Genomic DNA, 14,763 nt, shown 5'->3' on the forward strand with positions numbered 1-14,763 from the left:
GCCCCCAGGCCTTAGGTTGCCTGCCCATGGGCTAGACTGATGAGACCTGTCGTTCAAAACACCTGTATATGGAAGGCTGTACTAATGAGTGCAGAAGGCCATGCTCAACATCTTGATGTTGACATATAAAGCCCTGAACAACTTGGGATCAGGTTACCTGAAAGACCACCTGTGCCTGTAGAGAACTATAAGATCACTTAGACCATATGGATAAATTCTACACGTGGCACCGCAGCCTACAGAATATCACAGGATATACTGAAAACATGCATGGTCTGTTGTTGTCCCTGTATTATAGAATGCCATTTCCTCTACCACATGTGAAACGTTCAGATATTTTGCAAAGATTTATCTTTCTACCCAGGCTTTCCTTGACACATAAGATCGGACCCTGTTGCTGGCTCCCCTGAATTCATGTTTTACTTGTTTTCATATGTTTTTACATTGGGGTTTTATTAGTTTTAGGTTGCATTGTTTTACTGATATTGTTTGTTTTTAGACTGTACACGACTTGCAGATTTTAAAAATGTTAAGTACAGTGGTACCTCAGGTTACATACGCTTCAGGTTACATACGCTTCAGGTTACAGACTCCGCTAACCCAGAAATAGTACCTCGGGTTAAGAACTTTGCTTCAGGGTGAGAACAGAAATCGTGCTCGGGCGGTGTGGCAGCAGCGGGAGGCCCCACTAGATAAAGTGGTACCTCAGGCTAAGAACGGTTTCAGGTTAAGAACGGACCTCCAGAATGAATTAAGTACTTAACCCGAGGTACCACTGTAGTTTATAAACGTTTTTAAATAAAACAAATGCATAAATAATGAATAATCTATGTTAAGGGGTGACGGGTGTCTTCTAAGTGGTCTCATGTTCTTGACAAATCTGGTTTCCCATTTTAACATGTTCTATTTTCCCATAAGTGATACAATCCACAAACTGACATTATCAGGGTTGAGAGGATGCTGGGAAGGCTGCCCGTGTCCTACATCAGAAGCATGGGGGAAGGGGAGAGTGGGGAGAAGTAAACCAACCCTCTACACTACAAAGAGAGAGATAATCCTTCTGAATAATATTGATAGCAACGTGGAGGGGGAGGTGCACACAGGACTTAATCCCTTCAATGCCCTGTTTAAATCATGAAACAGGAGAAGCAGCAGATCAGGCAATAGCTCTTATCAGGCAATAGCATCTGGGGGTGGATGAGCTTTTTGAGCTTCACTCACAGCTCTTTTTCCAGGTTCAGAAAAGGTGAGCCAAACTGCTGTCTTAGACATGGAGCAAGCCCTGCGCAATTTGCCACTTGATGGCGAGAACTAATTATCAAGTGATTGCTCCTTTTTCATAAATGTGATCACAGAGAGCAGCTTTGGTGGCTGATACCACCGTGGTTTGAATCCCCGCAACGGGGTGAGCTCCCGTTGCTCAGTCCCTGCTCCCACCAACCTAGCAGTTCAAAAGCACGTCCAAGTGAAGTAGATAAATAGGTACCACTCCGGCGGGAAGGTAAACAGCATTTCCGTGTGCTGCTCTGGTTCGCCAGAAGCGGCTTAGTCATGCTGGCCACGTGACCCAGAAGCTGTATGCCAGCTCCCTCGGCCAATAAAGCAAGATGAGCACTGCAACCCCAGAGTCGGACCTAATGGTCAGGGGTCCCTTTACCTTTACCACCACTGGGACTGGCAGGGTGGGAAGTGGGGACCCCAACAGCAGGTGGCGACAGAGCCAACTAATTCTAGTTTTGTCCCCCATCCTCCTCCTGCCAAGTTCTACAAGGGCAACACTGGGACTAAGGGGAGGAAACTGACAGGCAATGCCATCTCCTGGGCTGGTTTATATGTAAGAAAGCAGGCAAGTAGGGTCTGGCTGAGGACAGACAAAAGCTGCCCTAGTAGACCAGCCTCTGCTGCACAGAAGGCAAGTTTCCTTGCCATTCGCCTGGATGTTCTCATACACAAGCACCATTGAAATGAATGGGAAGCCCCTATTTATTTCAGTGGTCCTGGTGCAGGAGAACTTCCTTCTACTGTGCCCTTCCACCGCAACAATTCACAAAGGATTGGGCTTGATTTCAGGGCATCTGATGGGGGGAAACTACATTCTGAAAGGCACCTGCAAGTTCCAAAGATCTCCTCCTAAAAGACTTGCGCTTCGGAGCTGTTGATCATGGCAGCTGTTCAGATATTCCCATAGGATCTGCATCAGCTGTTAGACCAAACCTAGCTTCCACCAAGCATTAATGAGTTTTGGCTCATGGGGAGCTTGGTTTTATTGATAAATGTGGAAACCCCAGAGGCAGAAGCCAGATGTTTAATTATTAATAAGACGGGGACATGTGGCTGGGAACAGTGGTTGGTCCAAAGACCCTCTCTCATGGTGAGAGCATGGCTACAAAGGGCTTCCTGCTCCAAGCCTATCCCATGTGGACCAAACTCAATCATGTGACATAATGCAAAGGTCATGACCCAGTGCATAGCTGTCAACCGTCCCTTATTTGGTGGGAAACTCCCTTATCCCGGCGCCTTGCCCCGCTGCTGTCCCTTATTGATGATGTCCCTTAAATTTCCCGGGTTTCATGCTTGCCCAGCTCGGGAGGGAAGCAGCGGCTCGGGGTCCTCCGCCACGCGAGAGAGAGCGCGCTGGCGCCGTCGTCCTGGCACGAGGAGTTCCATTGGCCCTTTCCCGCCCAAGAGGAGGGGGGAGGGAGAGAGACCCACGCCACCCGCGAGCCCGGAGGCGGCAGCAGCGGTGGCAGCTGAGGAGGTGGCCTGAGGGAGGAGGAAGAGGAGGGGATGGGGAGGGATGCAGAAGGGCAGTGCTTCAGCGGCGGCGGCCGCGCTGCAACCACCTCATACCGGATTGACAGCATCTGTCAATCCTACCAATGTATGTAACTCTTTACAATAGCAAAATCCCTTATTTTGGCTGCCGATCCCTTATTTTCGAGGCTGCTGGTCCCTTATTTTCAAATCTGTAAGTTTACAGCTATGACCCAGTGGGAGCTTCCTGTGCCTACTGATTTGACACAATCGGGCACTCAGAAATGTCCCCGGAAAAAGCAGCAGGCCTACCCCTTCCACCCTCTACTTGGAGCAACTGTGCAGACTAAACATCCAAAGCTACCTCAAATTATAGCAAGCCTGGCTCATTCCAACACCTTGTTCTCGACTCTGACTTGACAGTGGATCTCCAAGGTATCAAGCAATGGTCTTTCCAAGCCCTTCAACCAAAAGTCCTATTAAAACAGGAGAGGCCAGAGATAAAGCCTGGGACTTTCCATGTGCAAATCATGTGCATCATATCACTGACCTATCCTGCCTGCAAACAAATAACCATTCATACACGTACAGCCCTTCGTGAACCAGTAGAGGTCCAAATTAGCCACATGGACCAACACGCCCTCCCTCGATGTACCGCAGGGAGCAAATGCATTTGAAACAACACACCAATTCCCTAAAATTTCGAGATGTGGATGTGCCCCATCCTACAGACCAAAAGGCAAGAAAATATTTCGCCTGACCAAAGCAGCGGATGTTGCCAGCTGCTCTGGATAGCTTATTCTGCCTGCTAAGTTACAGCAGACAATGTAGCCTTTCATTCGGGCTCCAGAAGTCATAATAAATGAGCTCACAGGAGAGAGACTACTCTGGCCTGTCTGGGTCGCAGATTTGCTGTTGACAGAAGTGGGGTGGGGAGGGGTAATAACATCATCTGAAGTACTAATCCCCAGTTCAAACACGGGGCCCCATATGGCACTGTTGCCTGGAAAAAAATTATAAAACAGGAATTGGAGTCCACTGCAGCACAATACCAAGCGCATGGCACTTCACAAAGGAGGCAGGAGGAGGAGGATGGGGGACAAAACAGAAACCTAAGGCAATAGCCTTCAAAGCATTCATCTTCTAACACAGGTGTGGACAACCTTTCTAGCCGGAGCGCCACATTCCCTTCTGAACAACCTTCTGGGGGCTGCATGCCAGTGATTGGCAGGGCCAAAGGAAAAAGTGGGTGGAGCATTGAATGTTGTTTTTGCACACACACACACACACACACACACACACACATATGCACACCTCTATCATCAGTATCATCAGGGACACGGGTAGCGCTGTGGGTTAAACCACTGAGCCTAGGGCTTGCTGATCAGAAGGTCAGCGGTTCGAATCCCCGTGACGGGGTGAACTCCCGTTGCTCTATCCCAGCTCCTGCCAACCTAGTAGTTCGAAAGCATGTCAAAGTGCAAGTAGATAAATAGGTACCGCTCTGGCGGGAAGGTAAACGGCATTTCTGTGCGCTGCTCTGGTTTGCCAGAAGCGGCTTAGTCATGCTGGCCACATGACCCAGAAGCTGTACGCCGGCTCCCTCAGCCAATAAAGCAAGATGAGCACCACAACCCCAGGGTCGGCCACGACTGGACCTAATGGTCAGGGGTCCCTTTACCTTTATCATCAGTCTAGATAAGAAAGACACATTAAATGAGTGCAAGGACACATCATGGCCAGGCAAAAAAACTCAAGGAGGGTGTGAATCATAAGGATGCTATAGACCAGCCTTTCTCAACCTGTGGGTCCCCAGATGTTGTTGAACTACAACACCCATCACCCCTAGCTAGCAGGGCCAGAGCTCAGGGATGATGGGAGTTGTAGTCCAACAACATCTGGGGACCCACAGGGTGAGAACTGCTGCATAGACCATGGGTAGGCAAACTAAGGCCCGGGGTCTGGATCACCTTCTAAATCTGGCCCGCGGACGGTCTGGGAATCAGTGTATTTTTACATGAGTAGAATGTGTGCTTTTATTTAAAATGCATCTCTGAGTTATTTGTGTGGTGCATAGGAATTTGTTCATTTCCCCCCCAAAAAATATAGTCCGGCCCCCCACAAGGTCTGAGGGACAGCGGACTGGCCCCCTACTGAAAAGGTTTGCTGACCCCTGCTATAGACCAATGGGCCCTGTCCTGCTGTAACATTAGGTCAGGAGTGGCTAACCTGCATCCTCCAGAAGTTACGGGACAACAACTACCATCATTCCTGACCACTGGTCATGATGGTTGGAGCTAATGTGAGCTGGTACTGTATTAGGTGTTCCAAGAATGGGAGAAACTGATTTAATTGTTGGAAGGCTACAGTGGCCTGAGTGCCAGTCCTCCATTGCCTTAACTGGTACTCAAGCACGGTGCCATGCGATAGGAAGAAAAGGTTCTCTGACTATTTCCTGCACTTTTGTTGCAGGGGCAGAAATATTTAATCATCCAGTGGATTTTGGTGTGGTGTATACCCAGCTTCCACAGCAGAAAAATTGGACTTCAGAGGTTTTTAAGCACAGGTTGGATGGCTGTTTGTTAGTTGAGATTCCTGCACTGCAGGGAGTTGAATGAGATGACCCTCAGGTTCCCTTGCAACTCCACAATTCTGCGATTCCATGTTCCATCCCTGTGTTTGGAATAGTTTATAATGCAGTACTATTAATCAAGCACCCTGTTAACAAAGGACTGCAAATCCAAATTAAAAGATCAAATATAGGCACCTTAGAAATAATAAACACCGCCACATATTTTAAGAGTGAAAATAATCTCTCCCAGACTTTGTACAAGAGATAAGTAAACCCTTTTATCAATTTCCTGCACACATACAAAAACCCCAAATGGGAAATCTCCTGAGCCACCTTCTTAATGCTGGAGGAATCATACAGTTCAAGAGAGCGATGAAAAAATAAAGGGCAGTCTAAATATTTCCCAAATGCACCCAGATATAATATTAGCTGTAAGTCAGGGAACTGCAATACAAAGCTGCTCATTATTTAAAAAGTAAAGCAAGTCGCAGCTGTTCTCCCTATCCCTGATTGGATTGCAGACTGCAGGCTTTTAAATTCCAACATAAGGTCCACATCTACATCTTTAGGCATCTTGTACAACACCCACACACATCGGGACTCTCTGCCCCATTCCCTGGCATTAGCTATAAGCTATGAGACACTATTACACAAGACTCCAAATGTTCAGCTAAAAGTATTCCTGCAAAATTTGTCATTATCTTAAAACAGCCACAGGTGAATACAAATGAAGACAGACAACCAAGTGTTCAGTGGGAGCTATTTTGTACAGACTGGCCACCCATGACCTTCAAAACAAAATTTACAATTGGTTGAGAACAGTGACCCCTGGTGGCCAATTTCAACAAAACATGTGCATCGCCCTGCCTAGGCTGATTCAGTTGTTATTATTATTACTCCATGTTTAACATTTTTTAGTACTTACCCCTCCTTACATCTACCCTTGGGTATTGACAAACATACCCCGGACTTCCAATCTGACATGGAACTTGTGTTTCCTTTCAACAATGTAAACCAATCTGGGGGTGGGAGGGGTGTTAAGTAAATTGTAAGTAAAAAAAAACCCTTACATAGCGCCCACATCTTTGTTAGTTTATTAGAAATATAAGTTAACCTGGAAGTAATTCTCACAAAAAAATTATGTTCACTCTCCTGTAAGGAAAATCTATTATAAGTTAATTCTCAAAAAGAAATTATATAAAATATGTAACTGTGTAGTATAAAGTAATGGATAGACAAAGTACAATGAGAATACTTGGAAGTCATTTTTAATTTTTCTTTCCCTACGAGTTTTATAATAATTTTCAGTACCAGAAGTATAAATGATGTTAGTTATATTAATCTTGTTGTTGCTTATATGGTGGTTGTTTGTTTGATTCTTCTATTATTTGTTTGATTGTATGTTTGTTTGTTTGTTTGTTCATCTGTTTTTTCATAAATGTATTTGTTTTTAATTAATAAGGATATATACTAAAATATAGGTTAATTCTCAAGTACAGAACTGTGTTTCTAGGTCCAAGGCAGTGGTTCCCAAGGTGGGTGGAACCATCCCCTGGGGGTCAGTGGGATGGGGGGAATGTTAAGAGGCACGGAAACAGGGGAGTGCTGGAGGTGTACATGACTTATCAGCCTTTGAAACCCTGACATCACTGGATCAAGTTCATCTCTTTTGTTGAATTAATTAAACTAAACAGTTTTGACTGGATCTTGAATAAACGTGTAACTTAATTGTTACTGCTTTGAATGTTATTGCAGTTGTTATATTCCTTGGTGGGTTGTGCAAACCGCTATTCTGAATAATGCTTTTTATAGAGCATGGTAGAGCGTGCTGGGTATGGGTTTATGGAACCAAGGGGGCAGTGGTCTTGGAAAAGTTTGGGAGCCACTGGTCTAAGGCAGCAATCTACCTCTTATAGAAGTTGGCGGGAAAACTCACACTGATGGTAACAGAGCTAAGATGCAAGTTTCCTGGAGCTGATAATACAAATTTCTACCTATCCAATATGCTAGGCTGAAGCGCTAACATTTCAGGCTGTGGCAGAGTCTGCTGCTAACATTCTTTATCCAACAATGGATGAAGGCTACTACTGTGTGTTCAGCAAACTGAAACAGGACAAAGTATATGAACTGCTTAATCCTCTATGGCCTATGTAGTGACCGTAATATAACATGCCATCGTAAGAGCTTCAGAATTGTGCTCCTGGATCAGACCAGACCTATCTAATCTGGCACTCTTATTTCCAACATTGGCCAACTAGATATTTCTGGGTGCTCTTCAGCAAGTGCTGTTTCATTTGCCCCCAGCATCTGGAACTGAAAAGTACTAACTTGGCAAATCTTGTTTAATTTTCACAGCTGTTAGCAGACCAATCCTCTATGAGAATCCTATGTACCAAGCAGTAGTATAAAGGGAGGGTCTCAAATTCATCTGCCATTATCAACATCTTCTGATGGCAACAGTGGGCATAGCTCTCCTGGCGAAGGGCTCATAGCTCAGTGGCAGAACATCTGCCTTACATGCAGAAGGACCTGGGTTCAATCCCAGGTAAGGCTGGGAGAGACTTCTCACTGAAACTCTCAAGAACTGCTACCTGTCAATGCATACAACACTGAGCTAGAAGGACCAATGGTCTTTCTATGATAGCATTCACTGTGTGCCAGGTTTGGACACCATGGGACACGAAGGTTTCCTCTATGTACACAAGCCTTCATGAGCCTCAAGCAAGCTCAAATGCTCCCCACTCCATTCCATCTTGTGAGGCTACAAGAAAATGGGAAGGTTTTGCTTCTGTTTCAAAGTAAGAAAGTGCATTTTTTAAAAAAAATGGGGGGGGGGGTTGATGTGGTTTCTTTAAACTGTGATATCCAAACAGGCTAGGATTCAAAGCCACAATTTTATCCTGACTCATTTGAACAAATCATACAGTGGTGCCTCGCAAGACGAAATTAATCCGTTCCGCGAGTCTCTTCGTCTTGCGGTTTTTTCGTCTTGCGAAGCACGGCTATTAGCGGCTTAGTGGCTATTAGCGGCTTAGCGGCTATTAACGGCTTAGCGGCTATTAACGGCTTAGCGGCTTTAAGAAAAAGGAAACAAACTCGCAAGAACTCGCAAGACGTTTCGTCTTGCGAAGCAAGCCCATAGGGAAATTCGTCTTGCGGAACGACTCAAAAAACGGAAAACCCTTTCATCTAGCGAGTTTTTCGTCTTGCGAGGCATTTGTCTTGCGGGGCACCACTGTACTTTAAACTAACCAAGTTCAGAAGTAAAAAGAAACTATGGCTTGTTTAAAACCAAAATTAAAAAGCTTCCAATCTCCTCCTTATGGCCATACAAGCAGGGAGGGAGGAATGCATGAGCCCAAGGCTTGTGCACGTAGCAGGAGACTCTGGTATTCCATTACATCTAAACCGGTCCTGCGTTAGCATTCAGTTTCAGAGATAACTGTATTTTGTGGCCAGTTTATTACAGAGGCTGCATTTGCATGTCATGCTAAGTCATGATGTAGACAAGCCGGAACAAGCATCACATGGTCAGGAGGAGGAGTTTTTTATTTTGCTTGTAACTAACACTTCTATGGTTAATTTCAAACAAGCCAACGTCAACCTGTGGTTCTGAAGCAGGCTTGTTGAAACTGACCATAACTTTAACCTCAATCTCAGGTCTGGGCCACATGGCAAACTGCAGTTAACTCAAAACAGAAGCAAGCACTTACAAGCTATTACCCCTTGGCCATGTGGAAGGACAAGAGAGGATGCAGGGGCACACAAGCCCAAGGCTGACTACAGCTTGCTTCTGCTCATGCATGTCAAATTAAAGCATTTAGCACATTTAGCATGACGTGTGAATGCAGCCAGTCAGAGAGTCAGGAAAGGCTGCAATCAGCAGTTTGCCCCATTTAAGTTTCTAATGCCATAGTCAAATACCACAAAAAGATGCAAGGAAAGCAGGTGTTCTTGGAAAAATATGGATTCAGAAATCCTTGAAAGAGATGAGAGGCAGTTAAGAGCAGTTCTATGCTACACCTATCCGTAAGCTTATGCCATTGTGCTGCTGCTAAGCCTCTGCTGCTCTGCTTTTACTGATTTGTCATTTATTAGGTTTTTGGAATGCTAGTTTTTGGTGGGTTTTATAAAGGATTATTGTTGTAAACTGCCTTAAGAAACTTAACACAGGATATACATTTTTAACACAGTTTAATACGCTATTCTATTAGGCCTACTTGAACATTAGGAACATCAAAATAAATCATCTTATTTAAGGTGCGGCATAAAACTTCATGTATATCTGAAAGGATGATCCCATGGCAAATGTATAGTCCAATACTTTCAAATATAATTGCATTTTCTAAAATACTGCACAATGTTTTGCACGAATAGGAACACAGAAACTGCCTAACACCAATCAGACTACTTGTCAACTGCGAACTGGTACCCTCCAGATGAAGTGGATTACAATTCTCATCAGCCCCAGGCAGCATGGCCAGTGGTCAGGGATGATGGGAACTGTAGTTCCAAAACATCTGGAGCTGGGGAAATAAATGACTGGCAGTATCTCTTCTGGGATTCAGACAGGGTCCTATGAAGAGATACTGGAGATTGAACCCAGGACACTTTGCAAAACACACGAGCTGTACAACTGAGCCACATCTTTGCTTTCATTGCTATATGTTCTGCAAATGAAAATTACAGGTTATCCTATGTAAACTATAAGTGACTTCTGTGGAAATTAGTTCAATGTTAAGGCCATGTTCTACTTACCTCTACTACACTATCTCATTACAAATATGTCAGCGGTGAATGACCAAACAAGGCAAGAATAATCTCTGTCATTTGGGGGAAGGAGTTCTCATTTGTACTCTTCAAACATTTCATTTTCTCCTCAGTTCTCCTCAGAAATAATTGCCAGAACACTTACCGAAGTTTCCGTTGGCTGCGATGGATTACGAGACCCTACTTCCAAAAGGGTTCCCATGTTCGTCCTTAGGAAACTGAGTCAGGAAGGCAGAAACACAGCTTTTGGAAAGGAGCGATGGTACTGCAACAGCAAACGACAGTTCATTTTCAGTCTTTAAAGGAGAGGTCTTCTCTTACAACCTGCAGCAAGTAACAGGAAGAAAAGGGGATAACAACTAATGAAATGAAATTGGATATGCCGTTAAAATAACAGAGCATGCCTATAAATATGAAGTGCTCCATTCTTCCGCAGCATACCTCCACCCTACACTTCAAGCCCACTTCAAGTCCCAGATTTGGTACATCTGGCACCAATGATTAATGAGAACAATTAATAATGAAGAGTAGATGGGAATGCAAAGTGATCACTGTCTACCTCCACAACAGAAGACTTAATAACATTCAGAGTAACATAAGTTTGAGGGGACTCCTCCACCACTTTAATCGGGCTCATACTCTTGAAAAATTGTTATTTCATAGCACAGTTTTACTGACATTGTGCTTTTTCTCCTTTTAGAATGCTGAATCATTTAGAAATAATAGAGATATGGCTTTTCTGTCATCCCCCCCCCCCCACTGCACGTATGTGAAATAAGAATTCTCAGTACACATCACTGACTGGGAGGACTAAACCAGAGGCGTTAGTTATTTCAGGCTCATTTCTCTAACTCCCATGCACATTGCACAACCTCCAATAGTTAATCAGAAGAAGAGCCTAATCCTAAGAGTGTTTACTCAGGAGTAATAGCTGTACAACCTGTTATTGAGCATTCATTCTGCCTTGTTTGCGCAGTTTGTGGGGAAGTTAGATGATGTCACTTGGTTTTTTGAACATTAATTCTTATTTGTTTGTGGGAAGGTTAGATGACATCAAGTCAAAAACTTTCCAGTCCATTTTCTCATTTCCTTAACAAATAAAGTCGTTTTTGGAAAAGCTGATTTATTACACAAGTGCTCCAAATCAACTTTAATTTCTGGCATGTAACTGAATCCCACTCAAAAAACACTATGGACTGAGAGTGCCCTATGGAATGTGTTACAATTTCAGTTGTTAAAAGGCAGCGGTTCTATCCACGCACAAAAAAAGGCAACCCAAATGGTACACGCTGGCATGCACAAACACATACAGATTTTTTGCTTTCAAATTCCCAACAATACCCACGCAATATTTTTCGTTTTTTTTTTTAAATTACTAGTTCCTTTTGAGCTGTTTCTACCTTAAAAGTTGGCACAGAAATGCATATAGATTTTTAACTATATATATATATATATATATATATATACACATACAATTCAGGCTGCAGTTCTTGGGACTGGGAGCAAGTCTCACTAAATGAAAACTTTCTTCTGAGTATGCGTAATCCGCTTTCTCCTTTCCCACCAGAGTCGAGGAAGAAAGTTGCTTTGCAAGGAGCAAGGAGGCGCCTATATACTGGGGCGATGCCTGAGAGGGGGGCTTAGACCCGTCACGGCTACCTTACCCACTTTAAGGAACCAGCAGCGGCCAACCTTGGGATCCACCTCCTCTCCATTGCGCCCCAGGCGACCTCCCTCCCGCCCATGTTTCTTCCCGGGAAAGGTGCTGGGCGCGCGCTGCAGGCCGCCCTTCGCTCCCAGGTAGCAGCGCCGGCGCGTTCTCGTCGCCATGGAGACGGGAGCCAGCCGCGGCCTAGTCCCCCGTTTCCCGCCCCTCCTCCTCCTCCTCCTCCTCTCCCCCCTTCACTCTGGGAGGGAAATAAATTTGTGCGTCTGATCAGGCTCTGACCTATTTCCAAAAGCTTTCTTTCTCTCCGGGGGGAAAAGTTGTTTCTTCCATTTATATTCATTTGGGGTTTTATCCAATGCTCATTTACAGTGCCGGCTTTACGCATAAGCTAAACAAGCTATAGCTTAGGGCCCCACTCTCTTGGGGGACCCAAAAAAATTTAAAGGAAAAAACCTGGGTGTACATTTCCAAAATATAAGATTAAAAAAACAAAAAGCTAAATGCTATAACAGTGTTTTGTGTTGTGTAGGCTCCTATGATGTAAGTAATGGGCCCCGCCTGCTAGCCTGCTCCCTAAAATATCACTGGTTTGTATTTCACTATTAAAACAATTCTTCTTAATTGTACAGTATTTCAGTTCAACAATTACTTTGATAAAATGCATATTTTGTTATGTGCAAATGGCTTTAGATAGGTCCATAAGTTACAATATAGCATATATTCAACACAAAAAAGCAACAATTTTGTTGTTGACAAAGGACAGCTGAACATATAAATAGCCCCATTACCTTCAGTAGCTTAGGGCCTTATCAAACCTAAATCCGGCCCTGCTCATTTAAATGACACCCATTCATTCCAATGCATCTGCTCTGAGTTGGACCCTTGGACACATCACTGTAACCTTGGCTGCAAATAGTACACATTCTAAGTGTTGTAGCTTGGCAGGTAGAGCTCATGCTTTGGGGTATAGGTCTTGTTGATAATTGCGCAATCCTGTTGATAACTGTGCAAGGTAAACACACATACAAATATAAACCAGGTGTCTAAAATAGTATAGGAGAGCAATCCAAAAGCCATCTTGGCTCTTCTAAAGATTCTTAAATATTTCTTCTGCCTCTTTCATCCCCCTTGCCTGAGAACAGGTAGGCAGATTGCAATCCGGGGAAGCTCCTGAAGGAATTCCTCTCCTATATCTATTAACCTCCTTTGTATGAATTGTCATTGTTTGCCCAGATGCTCTGCACTGAGGGATGTCTGATGGGCATTCTGATGGGTCTTATAAAATGCATTAATGTTTTGTGTAAACTGTGTCTGGAACTCTGTGAAACTTGCTAAATCCTCGGGAATATCACCCCTTGTCCTGCCTGAGCCACAGTAACCCCACCTTATGTGTGATCTAATTTCTGACTGTTTGTAGAGGGGTTTTCCTTCTCCAATTTGGTGGTTCAGAATAAATTCTATTTGGCTCTTCCTATAACACCAAAACGCAAACCCTTAAAAGAGATGATTCTTCTCATTCTGGGTCTCTCTTGCCTCCTTTGCTGGGTGGTGGTGGGGAGCTCTGTTGCAACAGAAAAATAAAGACCTACCTTGCTTTCACTGCATCCTGCCTCCATCTCTGACTGACCATGGACTTAGGGGACTCAATCCCTTGGGGAGTTGGGCAGCAAAAGCCAACCACCCCTATTTTTCTCTATTATTTGCATGCAGAAGGTCTCAGATTCCATTCCCAACATTCCCAGGGTGGGCTAGGAAAAACCTTTGCCTGAACTCCTGAAGAGGTGCTGCCAGTCAGTGTTGACAGTACTGGACAAGGTAGAGCAGTGGTCTGACTAAGACAATTTACTGTATTATGTTCTAAGTGTGATCATATGCTTGTCTACTCACAATCTTATTTCAGTGTATAGAGGATTGCAGCTTTTAAGAAATAAAAAAGAATCTGGGTACAAGCCATGTACAATATTATCTAGGAGTAAGCCCTGTTTACACCAGTGGTGATTACTGATAAGTAAGTAAGGTAAAAGGTAAAGGTACCCCTGCCCGTACGGGCCAGTCTTGCCAGACTCTGGGGTTGTGCGCCCATCTCACTCAAGAGGCCGGGGGCCAGCGCTGTCCGGAGACACTTCCGGGTCACGTGGCCAGCGTGACAAGCTGCATCTGGAGAGCCAGTGCAGCACATGGAACGCCGTTTACCTTCCCGCTGGTAAGCGGTCCCTATTTATCTACTTGCACCTGGGGGTGCTTTCAAACTGCTAGGTTGGCAGGCGCTGGGACCGAGCAACGGGAGCGCACCCCGCTGCGGGGATTCGAACCGCCAACCTTTCGATCGGCAAGCCCTAGGCGCTGAGGCTTTTACCCACAGCGCCACCCGCATCCCGATAAGTAAGTACATACATATTATAGGATTGAAGCTATAATGTATACTACATACAGTTAGCTACCTGGCCCCACTGGCCTTAGAGTTGTTTACGTCTTAGTAAAGCATGCGTAAGGTTGCTTTCAAAAAAGTGTATGTACATAGATTGCAGCTTCCAGAAATAAAAGAAAAATGGCTGCAATCCATATTCTGAGTTACCTGAAAATTAGCCCTGCTTAATTGCTCTGTGTGTAAACTCACGCTCTTAACACATAAAGTTGTACAGAAGGGAAACTTTGTGCATGCTGAGAAAGACTGAAAGAAGGGGAAATGATATAATTATTAACCCAGCAATAGGAAACAGACAAAAGCAAATCGCACAAGAGGGAAATTCAAGAGTGAATAAAGCTTCAGAGAAGTATCAAGAGGAAGCCCCTAGAATATTTCAAGGTAAAGAGTTCCACAGAGAAGTAGCCACAAGAAAATAATTTCAGATATGAGAAATGGAGAGGTTTAAGCAGATTAATGCACTTCAAACATATACTGGTAGGTGCATAATTTTCCATCCCCCATATAATTCTCTAAATTTCCACCGCCTCACTTTGCCATTTCAAATCCTCTATAAATCATCCTCCCAATTAA

General features: G+C 44.3%; 1 protein-coding gene across 2 annotated transcripts in view; it reads right to left on the reverse strand.

Annotated features, from left to right (window-relative positions):
* Positions 1-11,869, reverse strand: part of DIXDC1 (DIX domain containing 1) — a 75,337-nt gene extending 63,468 nt beyond the window's left edge. The window contains exons 1-2 of one of the 2 annotated variants that reach the window (XM_077919731.1): positions 11,761-11,869; positions 10,242-10,420 (exon numbers count right to left, since the gene is read on the reverse strand). In XM_077919731.1, the coding sequence (XP_077775857.1) occupies positions 10,242-10,298 (57 nt within the window). In that variant the 5' untranslated portion in view covers positions 10,299-10,420; positions 11,761-11,869. The remainder of the gene's footprint in view (positions 1-10,241; positions 10,421-11,760) is intronic. The other variant, XM_077919732.1, reaches the window with a different exon arrangement.
* Between the last annotated feature and the right edge of the window lie 2,894 nt (positions 11,870-14,763).

The sequence above is a fragment of the Podarcis muralis genome, chromosome 15 (genome assembly GCF_964188315.1).
Source record: "Podarcis muralis chromosome 15, rPodMur119.hap1.1, whole genome shotgun sequence".
Classification (NCBI taxonomy): domain Eukaryota; kingdom Metazoa; phylum Chordata; class Lepidosauria; order Squamata; family Lacertidae; genus Podarcis; species Podarcis muralis.